The sequence below is a fragment of the Neopelma chrysocephalum genome, unplaced genomic scaffold (genome assembly GCF_003984885.1).
Source record: "Neopelma chrysocephalum unplaced genomic scaffold, ASM398488v2 Primary Assembly neopelma1_45, whole genome shotgun sequence".
NCBI classification, from domain to species: Eukaryota; Metazoa; Chordata; class Aves; order Passeriformes; family Pipridae; genus Neopelma; species Neopelma chrysocephalum.
In genome coordinates this window covers 12,505,264-12,520,620 of record NW_020897704.1, presented here as the reverse complement: position 1 = coordinate 12,520,620, position 15,357 = coordinate 12,505,264, and the positions used below count along the sequence as shown (strand labels likewise).

At 39.0% G+C, this 15,357-nt stretch overlaps 1 protein-coding gene across 14 annotated transcripts in view; it reads left to right on the top strand.

The window, feature by feature from the left end:
- MAGI2 (membrane associated guanylate kinase, WW and PDZ domain containing 2) overlaps positions 1-15,357 on the top strand; it is a 735,331-nt gene that overhangs the window by 662,627 nt on the left and 57,347 nt on the right. For 10 of the 14 annotated variants that reach the window (XM_027679447.1, XM_027679440.1, XM_027679438.1 and 7 more), the window contains 4 exons: positions 626-717; positions 6,536-6,728; positions 7,709-7,795; positions 9,806-10,054. In XM_027679447.1, coding sequence (XP_027535248.1) covers positions 626-717; positions 6,536-6,728; positions 7,709-7,795; positions 9,806-10,054 — 621 coding nt within the window. The remainder of the gene's footprint in view (positions 1-625; positions 718-6,535; positions 6,729-7,708; positions 7,796-9,805; positions 10,055-15,357) is intronic. The other 4 variants (XM_027679441.1, XM_027679445.1, XM_027679444.1 and 1 more) reach the window with 1 other exon arrangement.

Sequence of the window (15,357 nt, the reverse complement as noted above, 5' to 3'; positions counted from 1 at the left end):
AATTGGGTAGCATTAAGGAGTTCAAGTTAATGATGTTAGCTTTCAGTTTAAACCCTAAGACTTAGAGGCTTATAATGAGAGCTTTCGTCAAAACTCTTTATTGAGAGTATTACCTGAAAGTGAATACTTAAAAGCTACATTACATAAAAAGACATACTGCTCTATATCTGTGTTTGGAACTTAAATGACCTGTAATGATTTTCATCTTTTGTAACTTGGACTGATGTATCTCTATCTCCCATTTCAGTTTATTCTTTTTAGGGTTTAATGAACTGAAAGGAAAACACAAATTAAATACCAGAGGTGGATGAACAGCAGTCCATTATGCAGTCAGTTTTAGGAAGAAGACACCTTTATAGCCTCTATTTTGGACAGACTTTTCCAGTACTGTTCTTCTATGAATGTATTCTAGCTTGGTTTAGTGTATTCTACTGAACATAATCATCCTCCAAGAGATAACCTGCATTTTCAATTCTCTTCCTTGTCTGTGGCCCATTTGTTTCCACCAGCTCTAACCAGGATGCCATTAGTCATGTGCAATGAACACAAGGTGGGAGGGAAGATGGTGCAAATTCTCAAGACAAAGCCAATATGCTTTGCTCAGTGGGATTTCCCTTTAAACCAGGTCCCGATTACAAGGAGTTGGATGTTCACCTTCGGAGAATGGAGTCTGGGTTTGGCTTCAGGATCCTGGGAGGAGATGAGCCTGGACAGCCTGTGAGTTATTTCTTCCTGATTTTCCTTTTCCTTCCACACTCTAAAATCTATGTAAAGGTCAGAAAAATATTACTACATAGCTGAACCCAAATGAATACTGTGTTAAGGCTATAAGTAAAATGGCTTTTATTCATCCATAGAAAAAGACAGAACTCTCAGGTTGTTCACATCTGAAAGATGTAACAGTAAATTAAGTTGGAATCAGAAGGCATTAAGGTAGAAACAGTGCATCACTCATCCCAGTACTGCAGAGTGTGACCTGGCATCTCTTAATCTTGACTTTCCAAAACCAAGTTTAAGCAGAAGGTTTTAGAAATCAAATTATGTAAGACTATCTATAACCATGTCCAATGTAGGCAGGCTGTATGCATAATATATGCATAAGGTTAAAAGATACTGTCAACAATGCAGTTTATTTCCAGAAACACAGAAGGCCCCACCAGGGAACAGTGGTCCATGTTGCAGGTTAGATGTCAACATCACATGATACATCAGGTGTAAAAATAGTAGCTTTATACCATTCAGAGGGAGACATCCCTGTAACCAAATAACAGGTAACAAAACTAACATAGATTCATTGCAGGTGGAATAAATATATAAAATAAAACATATACACAATATTTAAAAGAAATGTAGAAGCCCAGAGGATACGGGGCTAATGTGTGAGACATCACAAATATTACACATTTTGATAAATTAATGATATATCTAAATACTAGAATTTTGAGAGTACAGGCAGAATTAGTAGTCCTTCAGAAAAAACTTGATGATGTAACCATATTTTGGCAGCAAGGACTAATCCCAAGTCAATAATAATAGTGTTTTATTATCACAACCTTATGCACAGTTGAGTCCTGTGTTACCACATTTCTGACATAAGGTATAACTAATTAATAGATTTATATATTCCCTAGTTGATAGATTTGTGTATTCTGTATCCAAATTCATACAGAATAATATAGTTTTCATTCAAGCATTAACATTAACCAGCACATGGATCTGAGAAATAAAGCTCTTCTATTTTAAAATTTTCAACATCTGTCAAAGTACTGATAAATATTAATAGTTTACTGATGTCTCCTGTAAAAAGAAAAAAATACACTCTATTCTCAAAAAGGTGCTTCAGATGCTGATTGAAATGCAGAGATTCTAGTTTAGAATGAGTGTTTTGGAATGATTTTCAAAGTTATTGTTCTACAGAAGGACTCCAAAACAACACTGCTTCGTCATCAACACTTGCGATAGATGTGTGCCTGAAGCCCCTCTGACATCAAACTTCCTTCCACGGAGCATGTCTCATTGCATATAAAATGAGGCCATCATCTGCACATTCTCCAACTAAGCATTTTTCCTGTCCTTTCTGGATAGCCCAACCAGTATGGTTCTCAAAGCTCGCCTACTGGATGAAGCCATTTTATCATTTTATATCTGTAAAGAAATGGCACTAGTGGAAGGCACTACCTCCAAGACCAGGTTGGCTGGGACTTTGAGCAGCCCAGTGTAGTGGAAGGTGTCAATGCCAATGCCAATTCCCTATTGCAGGGAGGTTGGAAGTAGATGATTTTTAATGTCCCTTCCAACGCAAACCATTCTATGGTTCTAGAGTATTTGGAAATGACCCTCTACCTGCTTCAGACAATAGTGTCTAATGGCATTTCCTTTCTCCCAGGAAAGTGTCCCTGGCTACAAGGCTGTTCAGTATTCTGGGGAAGTCTCTCTTAGTGTCTTCTTTAGTGCTTTTTTCATTACAAATGGATAATTAAGTAGTCACAGACTGAGCATCTGGCTGACTCTGCAAATTGGGGGTTTATAACAATCTCATGGGAAAAAGTGCAGTTCAAATGCCTTATTTAAAAGATGATTATTTATATAAAATTGAAAAATTTCAACCTAAAGAACTGAGAAAAAACTGATATAGAATACCCAATATACTGATAGTTACGAATACATGCCAGAGTTGTGAGAGACTTGAGTCTCTGCTCAGCAGTCCAGTAGAAAAGGAATTTTGAAACAAGCCCTTTGCCCCGCAGCTACCTGCATTATGCACTGAACTGTTGCAGTGGAAAAAGGTCTTTCTAGTGTCTTTTCAGCAAAGGACTGACCTGACTTTGCTGTCCGAAGTCAAAGGTATCATAGCTGGATACCAAGTGCAGAGATAAGCATCTTGCTGTTTTTGGAAAGCAGGACCAAAAATGCTGCCTTCTGTGAACCACCCTCTAAGACGCTTCACTGTCCTATTGAACAATTGCTCCCAGCCTCAAGGTTGCTATCTCTATTTCAATGCTTGCAAATACAAAAGCATTTTTTCCCAGATTTATCAGTCCAACGGGATTTATGTCTCCCCACAAACCATGTCTTAAAGTCCTCAAGAGTTAATAAGATCCTAACTGGAGGCTGAGGATCCTAAGGTAAAAAGGCACCTCCTCAGAACTGTGTTGCAGTGCTGAATTTCTCCATTCTCACTCCCTCGTTGTTGCCCACCTATTTGTTTTCACTGATCAAATACATCACCAATAAAGAACAGAGATATGCTCTTCTCTTTTTTTTTTTAGTGTCCCTCTATTTTGTATTCAAAGTACAAGGCTTCTTAACTGTTTTCTCCCCTCCACTGCTTCCCTGCTCCCCCATGGACAGCCCACCTGCAGCCTCCCATTTCTTTCACCTCCAGAAAAGGAGAGGCAGTCTCCAAACCCCTGCTTTTCCTATGAAACAAGAACTGAGACACTTTGAAATTTTTGTTTCAGGTCTCCTGCTGTGCAGTCAGGTAATACAGAACAAAAGGAAGCTTTTGTCTTTGTGGTTTGATTTCTAAAAAGGAATATGGGTTCTTCAGCATAAGGCAATAACTTTTTCAAAGAAGCAGAATCCAAATAAGTTTTTTTAGAAGGATAATACTGGCACTATAGAGGGACTGTAGCTTAATTTCATTCTAGTTGTATCATCTACCTGGCTCCTTAGAAGAATAAAGTGCTGCTGAAATATTCCACTTTCTGTATTTGTAAGCACAAAGATGCTTTTGAAAGGAAATACTTATATTGAGAAATTTCAAATCTCAAGACTGTGGGTTGTGCCAGTTCCAATCACCTCTCAAATCTTCTCATACCACCACAGGTATTTATCATATCTCTCAGTAACTTGAGGATTTAGAGATAATCTGGCTCTGTTACAGTTAATTATAGTATCACTGAAACATTGCAAATACACATAAATTGGAACTTTCCTGATGTTGAAAATTGCTGTCTCAAAAGGGAGATGTATTTTGGATACATTTGTGCAGCTCAAACTCAAAATCACAGGAACGTATACATAATTTCACTAAGAGTTTTGCCTTTTCAACAGATGGACTGCAATTCTTCTCAAAAATGTCTGCAAGATGCATGTTTATATTCTTTTTATTATCGGTGCCAAGACACTTCTAAGACATAACAGATGTCCATTGAGCAAAATGTTGGTATATTGCATGGGAAGTCCTATTTTAACAGTGATTGGGCAGAGTTCAGATGAATAGCTTGGATTTAGACATCAGAGACACTTTAAGTGAATCACACCTTTTATTTGTATATACTTAGTTTTACTATATGCCTGTGAAGCTACTGTGTCATATTCAGAGAAACTGAAACACAAAATCAAATAATTACCAAGAATCACAAAGAAAGCCAATATCAAAACAGATTAACATGTGTGAGTTAATAGAACCGGGCTTCAATTTCAGATTATGCTCTGCCACAATTCCAGTATTTCCCATGTTTAATCTCAAGCAATAGGAGAAACTTTCCTTCTTCTCTATAACAAAATCTTTATTGCTTACATGTCATCATCCTTTTCCTCACACATTCAAAGCAATCTCATGCCAGTATGAAACTGCATTACAGTAATATAATCCTGATATATATTTTTCCAATTTGTGTTTTGCATGTAGAATTGATAACTATTATGGCAACTACTCATCCATGAAATGAGAGCAGATGCTGGATAAGAAACAAGTTCAGACACAGAAAATTAAAAAGTAGAAATATTAAGCTATTCTTGCTATTAAATAGACAAGTAACAGATATGATGGCCCTCATCTTGACAAACACACCTGAAGTGTTCAAAGTGGGACCCTGTTACTTATGTTAGGAGTCCACCACTGAGATGGGTAACACAATCACATTCCCAGGTGGACATGTGAAATATCAGCAATAATTAATTAGTCAAAATTAGAAGGAGTTTTTGCACTTTGCTGTGGATAGTGGTGACCTAACGTGCTGTGATTTGCATTTGTGTTTCTCCAAAGGTTAAATATGCACAAATATTTTGGCAGACAATCACAAAAAAACTTAAAGAGCTCAAAAAAACCAAAGGAAGAAGATTCTCCCTATAATCTCCCAAGCTGCAGAGGGTTATCACCCATCTCTTCACAAGAGAACTAGGAAAACATTCTTACTCATATGCCCAACTGGAAAGGTTTTGAGAATACTCTGTGGACATCTAGCTAAAGGTAGCCTTGAAGAGCTTTTTTTCTGTCCAGTTAAGGAGCATAAATACATATTTCATAGTTGGATTTTGCACAAAGTATTTTCCAGAGCTTTGAGGTATATTTTTTCACTATTTGAAGAACAGAATGGAGAATCTGAAAAAGTCTCTGTGGCCACTCAGCCTGGCGCTGCTTAATGGGATCCCAGGAACACCAGAAATCAGGAAAACGCTGCATCATGTTCTCTCTTTGCTAAGTTTTGAAAGCAAAAGTAAGCCAAAGGGAGGCTAAAAATTGGGGAAAATTCTCCAGGCTCCACATAGGGTTTCATTTAAACACTCTGCTGGGATATTTGCAACTGTGCAGCTAAGACCACAAAAAAAAACACAGGAGCACGTGTGTGACTACCACATCCAGCCTTTGCAGTTCATCATGAAAAGCAGTGCTTGATAGCTTTTATCTTTTCTTATTTAAAGTGGATTGTCACACGGCATGTCATATCCATCATTCTATGCTCACTCTCACAGTGAAAAAGAGAAAGGAAAACTTGGAACACTTCCTGAATGCTTTAAAATTCTTTCAAAGAAAGTAGGTTTTGTTTGAATCAAGCTCAACTGTTCTACCAGTTATTCCACAGGGAAAATGTATATGTCTTCTTCTAATAAATTATGTGAAATTATATGTATATAAAGTGGAGAAAATTGTTAAAAGTTTTTGGACAGGTTTTTACTAGTTTATACGTCCCATACAAATTACATTTAAATGTTGATTTGGGAAAACAATATCTGCCCAGAGCAAGCTGACATTTTTCCTCTTTTTTCCATTTTGTTAATCAGTCACTACCTAAGCAATTATTCATTGTAAGTAACAACATTTTAATATAGCACTTCTTTTCTCCTAAAGAGACTGAAAGCAAACTCTGTGTAGGGGGGTCACTTCCACTAATGATCTCAGGTGTTTAATTCCAGGTGTTTAAATCACGCAGCAGTGAAGAACCTTTGATAAGAAATATGTAGACTCACTAATTTTAAGTCAAAAGGATCCTTACATGGAATTAATGTTTAGATCTTCTGCATAATGTAGTCTGTAACTCCACACTCCTTAGAGACAGATTGTCTTGATTTGAAGGTATCAAGTAGATTTTCCTTAGATTAGGATTCTCAGGTGTGTCACTCCTATGCAGGTAGGAAATATCTTACCTTCTTACCAAAGGCAAGGAAGCAGAGCTCTCAGACACACAGATCTCTTCACCTGCACTAAATCGCCAGCCTAATTTTGGAAGAAAGGGAAAATCAAAGCAACATTCGTGTAAGTTGGAGGCTCAGTGTATAAATGACAGGATTTTGTTTCTTTGCTGCCTAGATTCTCATCGGAGCAGTAATTGCCATGGGCTCAGCAGACCGAGATGGTCGTCTCCATCCTGGTGATGAGCTGGTGTATGTAGATGGGATTCCAGTGGCCGGCAAAACCCACCGATATGTGATTGATCTTATGCATAACGCTGCCCGAAACGGGCAAGTGAATCTTACTGTGAGGAGAAAGGTGCTACCCACGGGTGAGTGAAGGCTGGGAAAGGTGAAATGGAAAACAGACCCCAATGCTAACAGCACGAACAGGTGCTGTTCTTAAAAAATAGAGGAAATAAAAGTGAGCGTTGGTGTCATTTTGAGGCAAAAATAATTGTAAATGTGTCCCTTGTTTCTGTAACAAAAATACTACAGCTGAGTGCTGTTTCCTTCAGAAGTGGAAACAATATTGGCAACCCTGGTGTGGTGATCATGAGTGCTCTGGATTTGTTCCATGCTGTCTTGGTCTGTACTGTCTCCTCTTGTCCACTTTTGGGACTAATTGTTCACCCAAGTTAAAGCCATTTGAGCTGACTGTGTCAATAAGCAATCAGAGAAAGGCTCAAAGACTATTAACTGTTCAGGGCAGGAACTCATTTCACTCTTGTGTGTGTTAAAAGCCCATTTCTGGTCTCACTTATGTCATCTGGAACTTCCCCCCGAACTGCAACACAAGCTGGCTGAAAACCTTCTGTAGGGCACAAGTGGCTCCTAGGAACAGGGCCAGATTCTCCCGTCGAGGAGACACATTCAGAAAATGAACCTAAAACAATATGAAGTATTTGTAGTAAATTTGATGTTTAGACTAGCTTGGTCTCAAACATCAGAACCTGGAGGAATGTGTGGCAGCATCTATTAAAGCTTTGATGAGAGAATTTAATACCGTTCCATTGCAACCTTCGCTTACTCAAGGAGAGAAGTTTATTTAAGAACTTTTAAAACGTTTGTGGTGAGTACACTTCACTGAGGCACCAGAAATGAGCAAACCCACGTTCCCAGCCTGTCCTGTCTTCTGCCTTGCTGTGCCCTAGATCCACTGTTGCTGCCTGCACCATTCCCCTTCGCTCTCCTGCCAAAAAACCGCCCTCCCACTCACCTTCGTGTTCTCAGTCCCCCTCCCACTGCGGCATCGCAGTTCCCTGACAGCCGCGCTCTCGCGGGACTGACTTTCTTCTGTTACTGACTCCAGAGTCCTCCAGCCAGAAAACTCCCCCTGCACCCGGCGCGACGCCCCCTCGCAGCTCCCCCAGCGCGAGGAAAATGGCCAATAACCAAGGTAATCCGCCGAGTCCTTGCCTTTAGCGCCTTTCCTGGGTCAGCCAGCTGTATGGAATGCAGGCAAAATTAGCAAGAGGGTTAGCATGGAGTGGATGCCAGCCTTTGCTGCTGCTTGTTAAATATTAAAGGGTCTGCTAGCCAGGCTGGTCTCCTGGCACAGAGGATGAGGCAAGCTGGTAAAACACTTGAAGTTGTTCTTGGGCCTTGAGAGTGCCACACCAGGGAATATAGTGTGTAACTCATTAATATTTAAGCATTGCAGGACCCGAACAAGATTTTAATGTGGTGTGTTATAACATAAGCTTTGTGAAAAAATTTTAAAACTACTGATGTTGGACGTGACTGCAAAATGCTATACTAATACATCGAACCAATTAATTTCATGGGCATTTCTCACTAGCGTGAATGTATACAACAGAGGGGTCTGGGTTTTTCCTTGCCTGTCTATAGTTGATATACATATATTAGCCCTCACCTGGAATCACCATTTTCCACATACACTTACCCAGATCTGGAACAGAAAATCTCAATTCACAAGCTCTGGAAAACAATTTGATTAGGAAAATGTGGTATTTGGAACAATGTCGATTAAAATGCCATTTTTTCACAACCAGAAGCAAAACATAATTTTTCTGACAAATGTCTATTGCACAGCTGATAGTCAAATAGCCATTTAAACTTTTCCTCCTTTATCTTTCTTTTCCTATATTTTTTGGCATTCAGTTGCATTCTTTTATGGCCAAGCCAGCCTTTGGTCATTCTACAGAGTAAGATAATTTTCTTTCTGTTGCAGCCCTACTGACATAAACAATATTCAGCTTTCTGAAATGTGACAGCCAGAAAATGAGATCTCTCTTGTCACTGACTATGGCATTTAGTTGCAGATTTGGTTCAATAACTCTTGGAGATTTTCAGTTCTGAAGCAGGAGTATAATAATTGTTTGTTTTTCTTCCTCTTTATACTCTCTAATTACTTTATTTCATAGTTGCAGAAGGACCGCTAAAGGACACACCTGACTGAGAAAACAACAGCTTGTCCTTGGATGATGTTTATTTTATTAATGTGTACACACTGAAGGTCTAATTTGCAAACACCCTACCTAGGATGTATGTGTGTATGCGTGAGCTCCTCACATGTTCAGTAAAATGACTCTGCCACTCTCGTTGCTCAGAACAGAAAACATATTACTTACGTTTATCTGAAAGTTCTGTATTAAAACTGTCAATAAATGCTGATTTGTGTAAACAACTTAGATCTGCAAGGAATATAAATTTTTTTTCCCATCTGGAGAAGTAACTTTACTGTTTTCAATTGCCAAAATGCTTGCGCTAAAAAATGTGTAATCCCAAAAGTTTTAGCTAGTTCTCTGTTTTTGTCACTATAAAGCAATACTGAGGTGCGGATGGACTCCATTTTCACTTCTGCCCTTTTGAACTTCCCAGACAAGACCATCCTCAAACTCTTTAAATGACCACTGCTTCTGCCATGACACCCACAGAAAAACTACTTGTGATTATTTTTCACTGTATAACTGCTCTGTTCCATGAACATCTTTTGAGCATGCTAATCAGCTTGTAAGAAGAACATAATGCAGCTAATCCTAATTACTCTATGTTAGCTCCCTGCTTAAATTCCTGTAATCCAAACACAAATAATTTTATATTGGATTAGAGAGTCGCATTTTCCTCTTGATGAAAGATCAAGCAGCAGATAAGGAATAGTGCTTGCTAATGTTTTTGCAATCCAGATAGACACTGTTTCTCACTTTTCACTCGTCTGGCTAGCTTAGCAGTGAGGGTTCATGCTTGCTTTATCTGATTACCCTTGAACGTTCTGCATAATTATGTGGATTCCTCTCTCTGCATCTTTTACAGCTCCTAGTTTAATACTTGCAGTAGTCTGGGCTGCAGACAGTCAGTTGTATTCATGTTGCATTAGCAAATGTACTGTAAGTCACAAAGCCACTGAGCAAGTCAGACTGTGACACTAGTGTGATTTATGTTGTAGGAGAACCCTGCCCAGAGAATGGCAGAAGCCCAGGCTCAGTGTCTACGCACCACAGTTCTCCAAGAAGTGACTACACGACTTACGCGAACAGTAATCACGCTGCCTCCAGCAGCAATGCTACTCCCCCCGAGGGCTTCGTGTCTCACAGCCTGCAAACCAGCGACGTGGTGATCCACCGCAAGGAGAACGAGGGCTTTGGCTTTGTTATCATCAGTTCCCTGAACAGGCCCGAATCTGGGTCCACAATAAGTAAGTAAATCATGTTGTTCAATTTATACTTTTCCAAGTTTGCCCCAAATAAAAAGAAATAAATTAATTTAAACCTAACTGCTAATAATGTATCACTGCAGAGATTAAAAGGGAGGGTACTCTTAATGTTGCTGCAGGGGCATTATTTGTCTGTTGTATTTTAGGCAAAACCAAAGGTTATTTTGGCCTTTCAGACACTGTGCTTCCCACACTCCTTTGGCGGTCAGAGTAATACAGGATTTACCCACAAAGTAGATTTTCTCTGTTACTATGTCACAAAGAGACTCTGCGAGTAACCAGTTGGATTATATGAATAAATTATTCCCCCATGTGCAACTGAGTTTTTCGGTTTTGTTTTTTTTTTTTTACTAAATCAAGATGAAGTTCAGGAAGTTAAAATAAAAGCTTAGATCACAGCAAACCCTATGACAGCAGCTGTCCAGTTAGAGGACTGCAGAAGTAAATAGAAAACGGGAAAACTGGTTAGATGCAGGTGCAGAGAGGCTGATTTTTTAACTGGGTGGAGTATAGAGACCATAAAAATTACAACTGAGTACAGGGAGATGATATATCTACCTATACGCAGTAGAAGCCAGATTCCAAGATCTGCCCTTAATAATTATAGCTTGCTTTCTGTTTAGAAAAGTAGTGTTTGCTGTAGGTCAATTTTATTGTTTTAATACAGGCATCTGGTGCCATTTGAGATGTCCTCGGTAGGTCTAGGGAGAGGCCAGGCAGATGTGACACAGGACTTACAGAAGACTCAAACCCTTTGGTAATGGCAGCTGCAGGCACAGGGGGGCCTTTGGGTCTTTCCAGTGACATTTAACCAACTGAGAGCTGAGCCCACTGGAAGAAGGAAGCAAAAAAGGCTTCATGTTGAGAGGCATCTACATCCCCCACCAAATCCACCTGAAAGTGGGAATGCTGACCACAGATGAAAAACCAAGAGAAGTGAGAACATTTATAATTTTGCATGTTGCAGCCTAATGCAGTCCTTTCTCTGCATTCAAAACGTGTTTTGAAGGAACTGATCTTTAGCCCAAAACTGGCACCTGACAAAATCACCAAACTTTACTCTTCTAAATTCATAACTGAAAACCAGCTAAGAGAGTACAGAGAAAACCCTATCTCACAATAGCAAATTATCTCAGGAAACTTCTTTGCAGTATTTCATGATCATGCAGTTATTAAAAGAGTTGCTTTTCATGTTATCTCAGCTGAATTTTAAAACTCCATGATTGCCAGAATTAATATTGTAACAAAACCATAGATAATTAGCCTCTTGGGACTCTGAGTTTTCACTTTATTGAATATAATAGCCAACTGTAAGTTTTTTGCAGAAGATCAGAAAGGAAAAAAAATAATCCATAGAGGACACTGCGATACATACATATTAATCAGTTAAGTCAGTCATGACTTTTTCAAGAAAATTACTTCATAGAGTTTGTGGAATGAGGAGAGGAAGAGAAAGAGAAAATTCTCAAGCAACCAAAAATTCTGTGACTGGAATATTCTCTTGAAGACTACAGATCCAGGTTCAAGATCCAGCTTTGCCCCTTACCCTCCAACATGTTCTTGCAGTACTTTCTGCACAAGCAACTACATAGGTAGTCATTGTTGATGCTCAGTTGGACATCTCCAGTAGTAAAGGAAAATGACAGTCTGCTATGGAAGTGACAAGCGAATTTATTCAAATAATAACTGCATTAAATTTCAGTGATCCCAAAGAGCACCAAATCCTAAGTTTGCAAGAACAGGATTAAACAAAAAAATTACATTTGTTGTAGACAGTGACAGAACAGAAAAGAAAATAGCCTATGTGAATTCTGTTACAAAACTGTAGTAGAAAAAATATGCTGAAAATTACATGATCTGTCATCAGTTATAAAAACAATCTAAAAATCACTGACTCTTTGTAAAGTAAGAGGGGTTATTTTCTTTACTTAATTTGGGTGATGTAATTTTGGCTTTATTAAGAGGAGCATAGCCATTATTCCAGTGTTCCTGGTTTTGGAACCAGTGCACTTGTTGCCAGCTCTTGTGTCCCCCTGTGGCACAGAATGATGCTGGATAGGCATATGGAGTGAAATGTTAATGTTGCAATTGCAAAGCAATTCTGAAAGAATCAAAATAGGCAAAATAGGTCAGAAAAGGAAGTATCTTGTAGTGCCAGACACTATTAGGAATAGCATAGCCTAAAAAGTTGTCTCACTGGGAGCATCCTCAGGGCAAAGTATGGAGAAGAGTTCCTTTGATTTAAGAATGTTTATTTCAATTGCTCTATTCCCTTCTCTACTTTCTTGTAAAAGCAAAAGACTTGAGGTCTTGGAAGTATAAGTATCATCATCACTTTTACTCAAGAATGGGCTTAATCATGCACTGAAAGTATTTTTCTTGTTCTTGAAATCATACTTACAAACTATGTTTTACAATCCAGCAAATTCCAACAGCTCTTGCTGAGAACAGGAGCATGCACTTTTTGTCATTAGGTGCTTGTGCTTCAAGGATTGTTAAAATTGAAGTAGTCATTACAACAAAGTTGCTACTAGCTACAGAGCTGCAGGTTCATTGGTTTGCTGCTTTGCAGTTGACCTTAAAGCTCAAGGGTTTACACAAAAGCTCACACTCCATTTGCCATGAAAGGCTCAGGAGCTCACAGAATTAAAAGATGTCACTATTGCTCCAAGAGGCTTAGGGTCTTGGTCAACATTTTCTTGACATGCTGCTATGATCCAATTCATTAAATTATTAAAGAGAGATGTCTTTGCCCAAAATAAGTTGCAAATGAGGCCATATGCCAAAGTCAACAGTACGGATTTTTATTTAACAGTAAATGAGGTAGAGAGAGATAGAAAGAAATAGGAAAAAAGGGAGGGGGAGAGAAAGAGAGTGACAGACAGATTAAGTAGAAAAAAATCACCACTCCATGGATTCCAATGGCATCCCGTTGATCCTCTTTTTGTGGTCTTCTTGGTGTTGAGAGTCCCAGTCTTGTTGAAGTGATGGTTGCAGTCTGGATCCATTGAGGGAAGCCCTGGGTGGTGAGATAAGAAGCCTATGTGGTGACGGAAGAAGCCCCAGAGTGTCTTGAGGGAAGAAGCCCGTAGTGGTAAAGGAAGTCCCATGTGATGTGGGAAGAAACCGTATGGTGAGCGAAGAAGTCCATGGTGCTAAGGGAAATCCCAGGGATTTTTATTATGCTTAGGCTAGGTAGAAACACCCCCAGTACCTCCCCTGGGGTGGGGAGTTTTACAATGAATGATGTAATACTGCATCACAGAACATTTCATGAGTCTTTGACACCTTCTAAAACAGTTACCTGTTCCATCAGCACAGTTGAGTCCATTATGGCCCATCAGCAGAGATTAAAATCTTCAGGCTACATGTTCGTTGTTCCGGTAGTTCCCCGGAGGAGAGGTATCACAGCTGAGTCATTTGTTTAAGGACAGAGAAACACTACCCTGCCTCGCAGGATTTGCCTCTTTCCTTGCTTTGCACATCGTCAACTTGCACCTTGATTGTCTGAGCCATTAGCATTCCAGTTTCTCACACTTGTGGATACATTCTTCTCCTACGATAATTGGACAATGGTACCACCTTTATCTTATCTCCAGTTCCTGTCAGAGTCCAAATTAGTAGACCTATTCAGGAAGGGGTGGGCTTCGGAGAGCAGTTACTTCTTTGCACAATTTGCTACAAAAGTACTTCAGTGATTTTAACAATGTTTAAGCCATTAACTATTTTTGGTCTCCCACACATGCTATGCAGGGGGTTTGTTGTTACAGTTGATTTACAGGCCTGCCTTTACCTTGCAGAAATTTTCAAAATACTAAATGCAATTTTTTTTGCTATTGATACACAGAGTGAGGACAGACTACAGCCATAATTAGAGAACAGACTATTTTTCCACATTTTGTGATAGGCAGCACTGTAGTAGCTGTCATTTTAATAAATAAATGTTAAGTAGTTTGGAGTCAGCCCTTAGATCTGGATGTCATTTTTACTTACTGGTACTTTCGTAAACATCCAATTCTTGTTGCATATTTATTTTTCTGTGTCTATAATGGTAGAAATTTTGTTTCCGCTTTGTCAAAGCTTTGCTTGGGACGTTCTCTAATCCAGCGCAGGAGATTATCTTGCACTGAACTGCAGTTCTAATGTGGGGCAGATCAGGAATGGAAAATGAACGACAAGGGTTGAATGAAGAGATTTCACAGGGCAAAGCAGGGGCATAGAAAAGGTCAGCCATGCTTCAAATTTTTATCAGTAAAAGAAGATAAAGTGGATAAATAAAGAACTGTCCTTGAGTGGTATATCCAGGAGCAAGTCATTTTGCCTGCTGCAGAGGATCTTAGGGTGCTAAGAGATTAAGAAAAGAAAATACACCTGTCCAGGCTCCTGACCTATTTCTAGTGAAAGGATTGACTTCCACTGCCTCTAAAATATATTATTGTGCCTTCCCCCAAATCCCCTTCCAACATTAAAGGGTACTATGGCTCTTGTCCCTTGTCCAGATAGGAGAAATTACAGCTAAAATACTTAAAATTTAATTAATTAATCTACACTTTGCATTACATTTAGGGAAATATTTTTAGAGTATCAAGATAAATTCACTATCTACATCCCATGGAAAAGCACTTGCATCGTGATGGAAATGGCCAAAATGAGATTTGAGGATGAATTTGTCCCTGAGTTTTATGGAGTACGTTTGTCCATGCCTACTTCGTATCTTCCTGCCGCTTTTACTGTATGTGTTTGGGATGCAACTTCATCTAGGAAAAGAACTTGTGATTCTCTGTAAATCTTTTAACATCCTAGTCTCCGTAGAAAGACACCATGTGTTGTAAATAGATCTAGTTAACTTGCAGCTTCCAGTGAAATTGGAAAATTGGCAATATTTCCAGGATTTTACTGTCAATTAGCAGAGTTAGAAAGTGTAAACAAACTGAAAATACAGGTATAATCAATAAACAATTTTCAAGAAATTAAAGGCAGATGACTGTTCATACTTTTTATGGTCTTCCTCCTGCTTAGCAAAAGAGGAATTGTGGCTTTAATTTGTCCCTACACTGCATATGCCACTGCCTGCTGGATTTTCAAAACATGATAAAACAGAACCTAATGAAAAAAGTTTCTTTCATTTCTGAAAACATGCAGTCTTAACTAAAAAACATAAATCCAAGCTAAACCTCTGCTGACTGCAGAAAACAGCATTCTGAAATAAGTCCCATTCAGCCTAGAGTTTCTTTGAACTATAAAACCCAGCTTATCGATCAATGATAACTGTGTGAGCTGAGTTA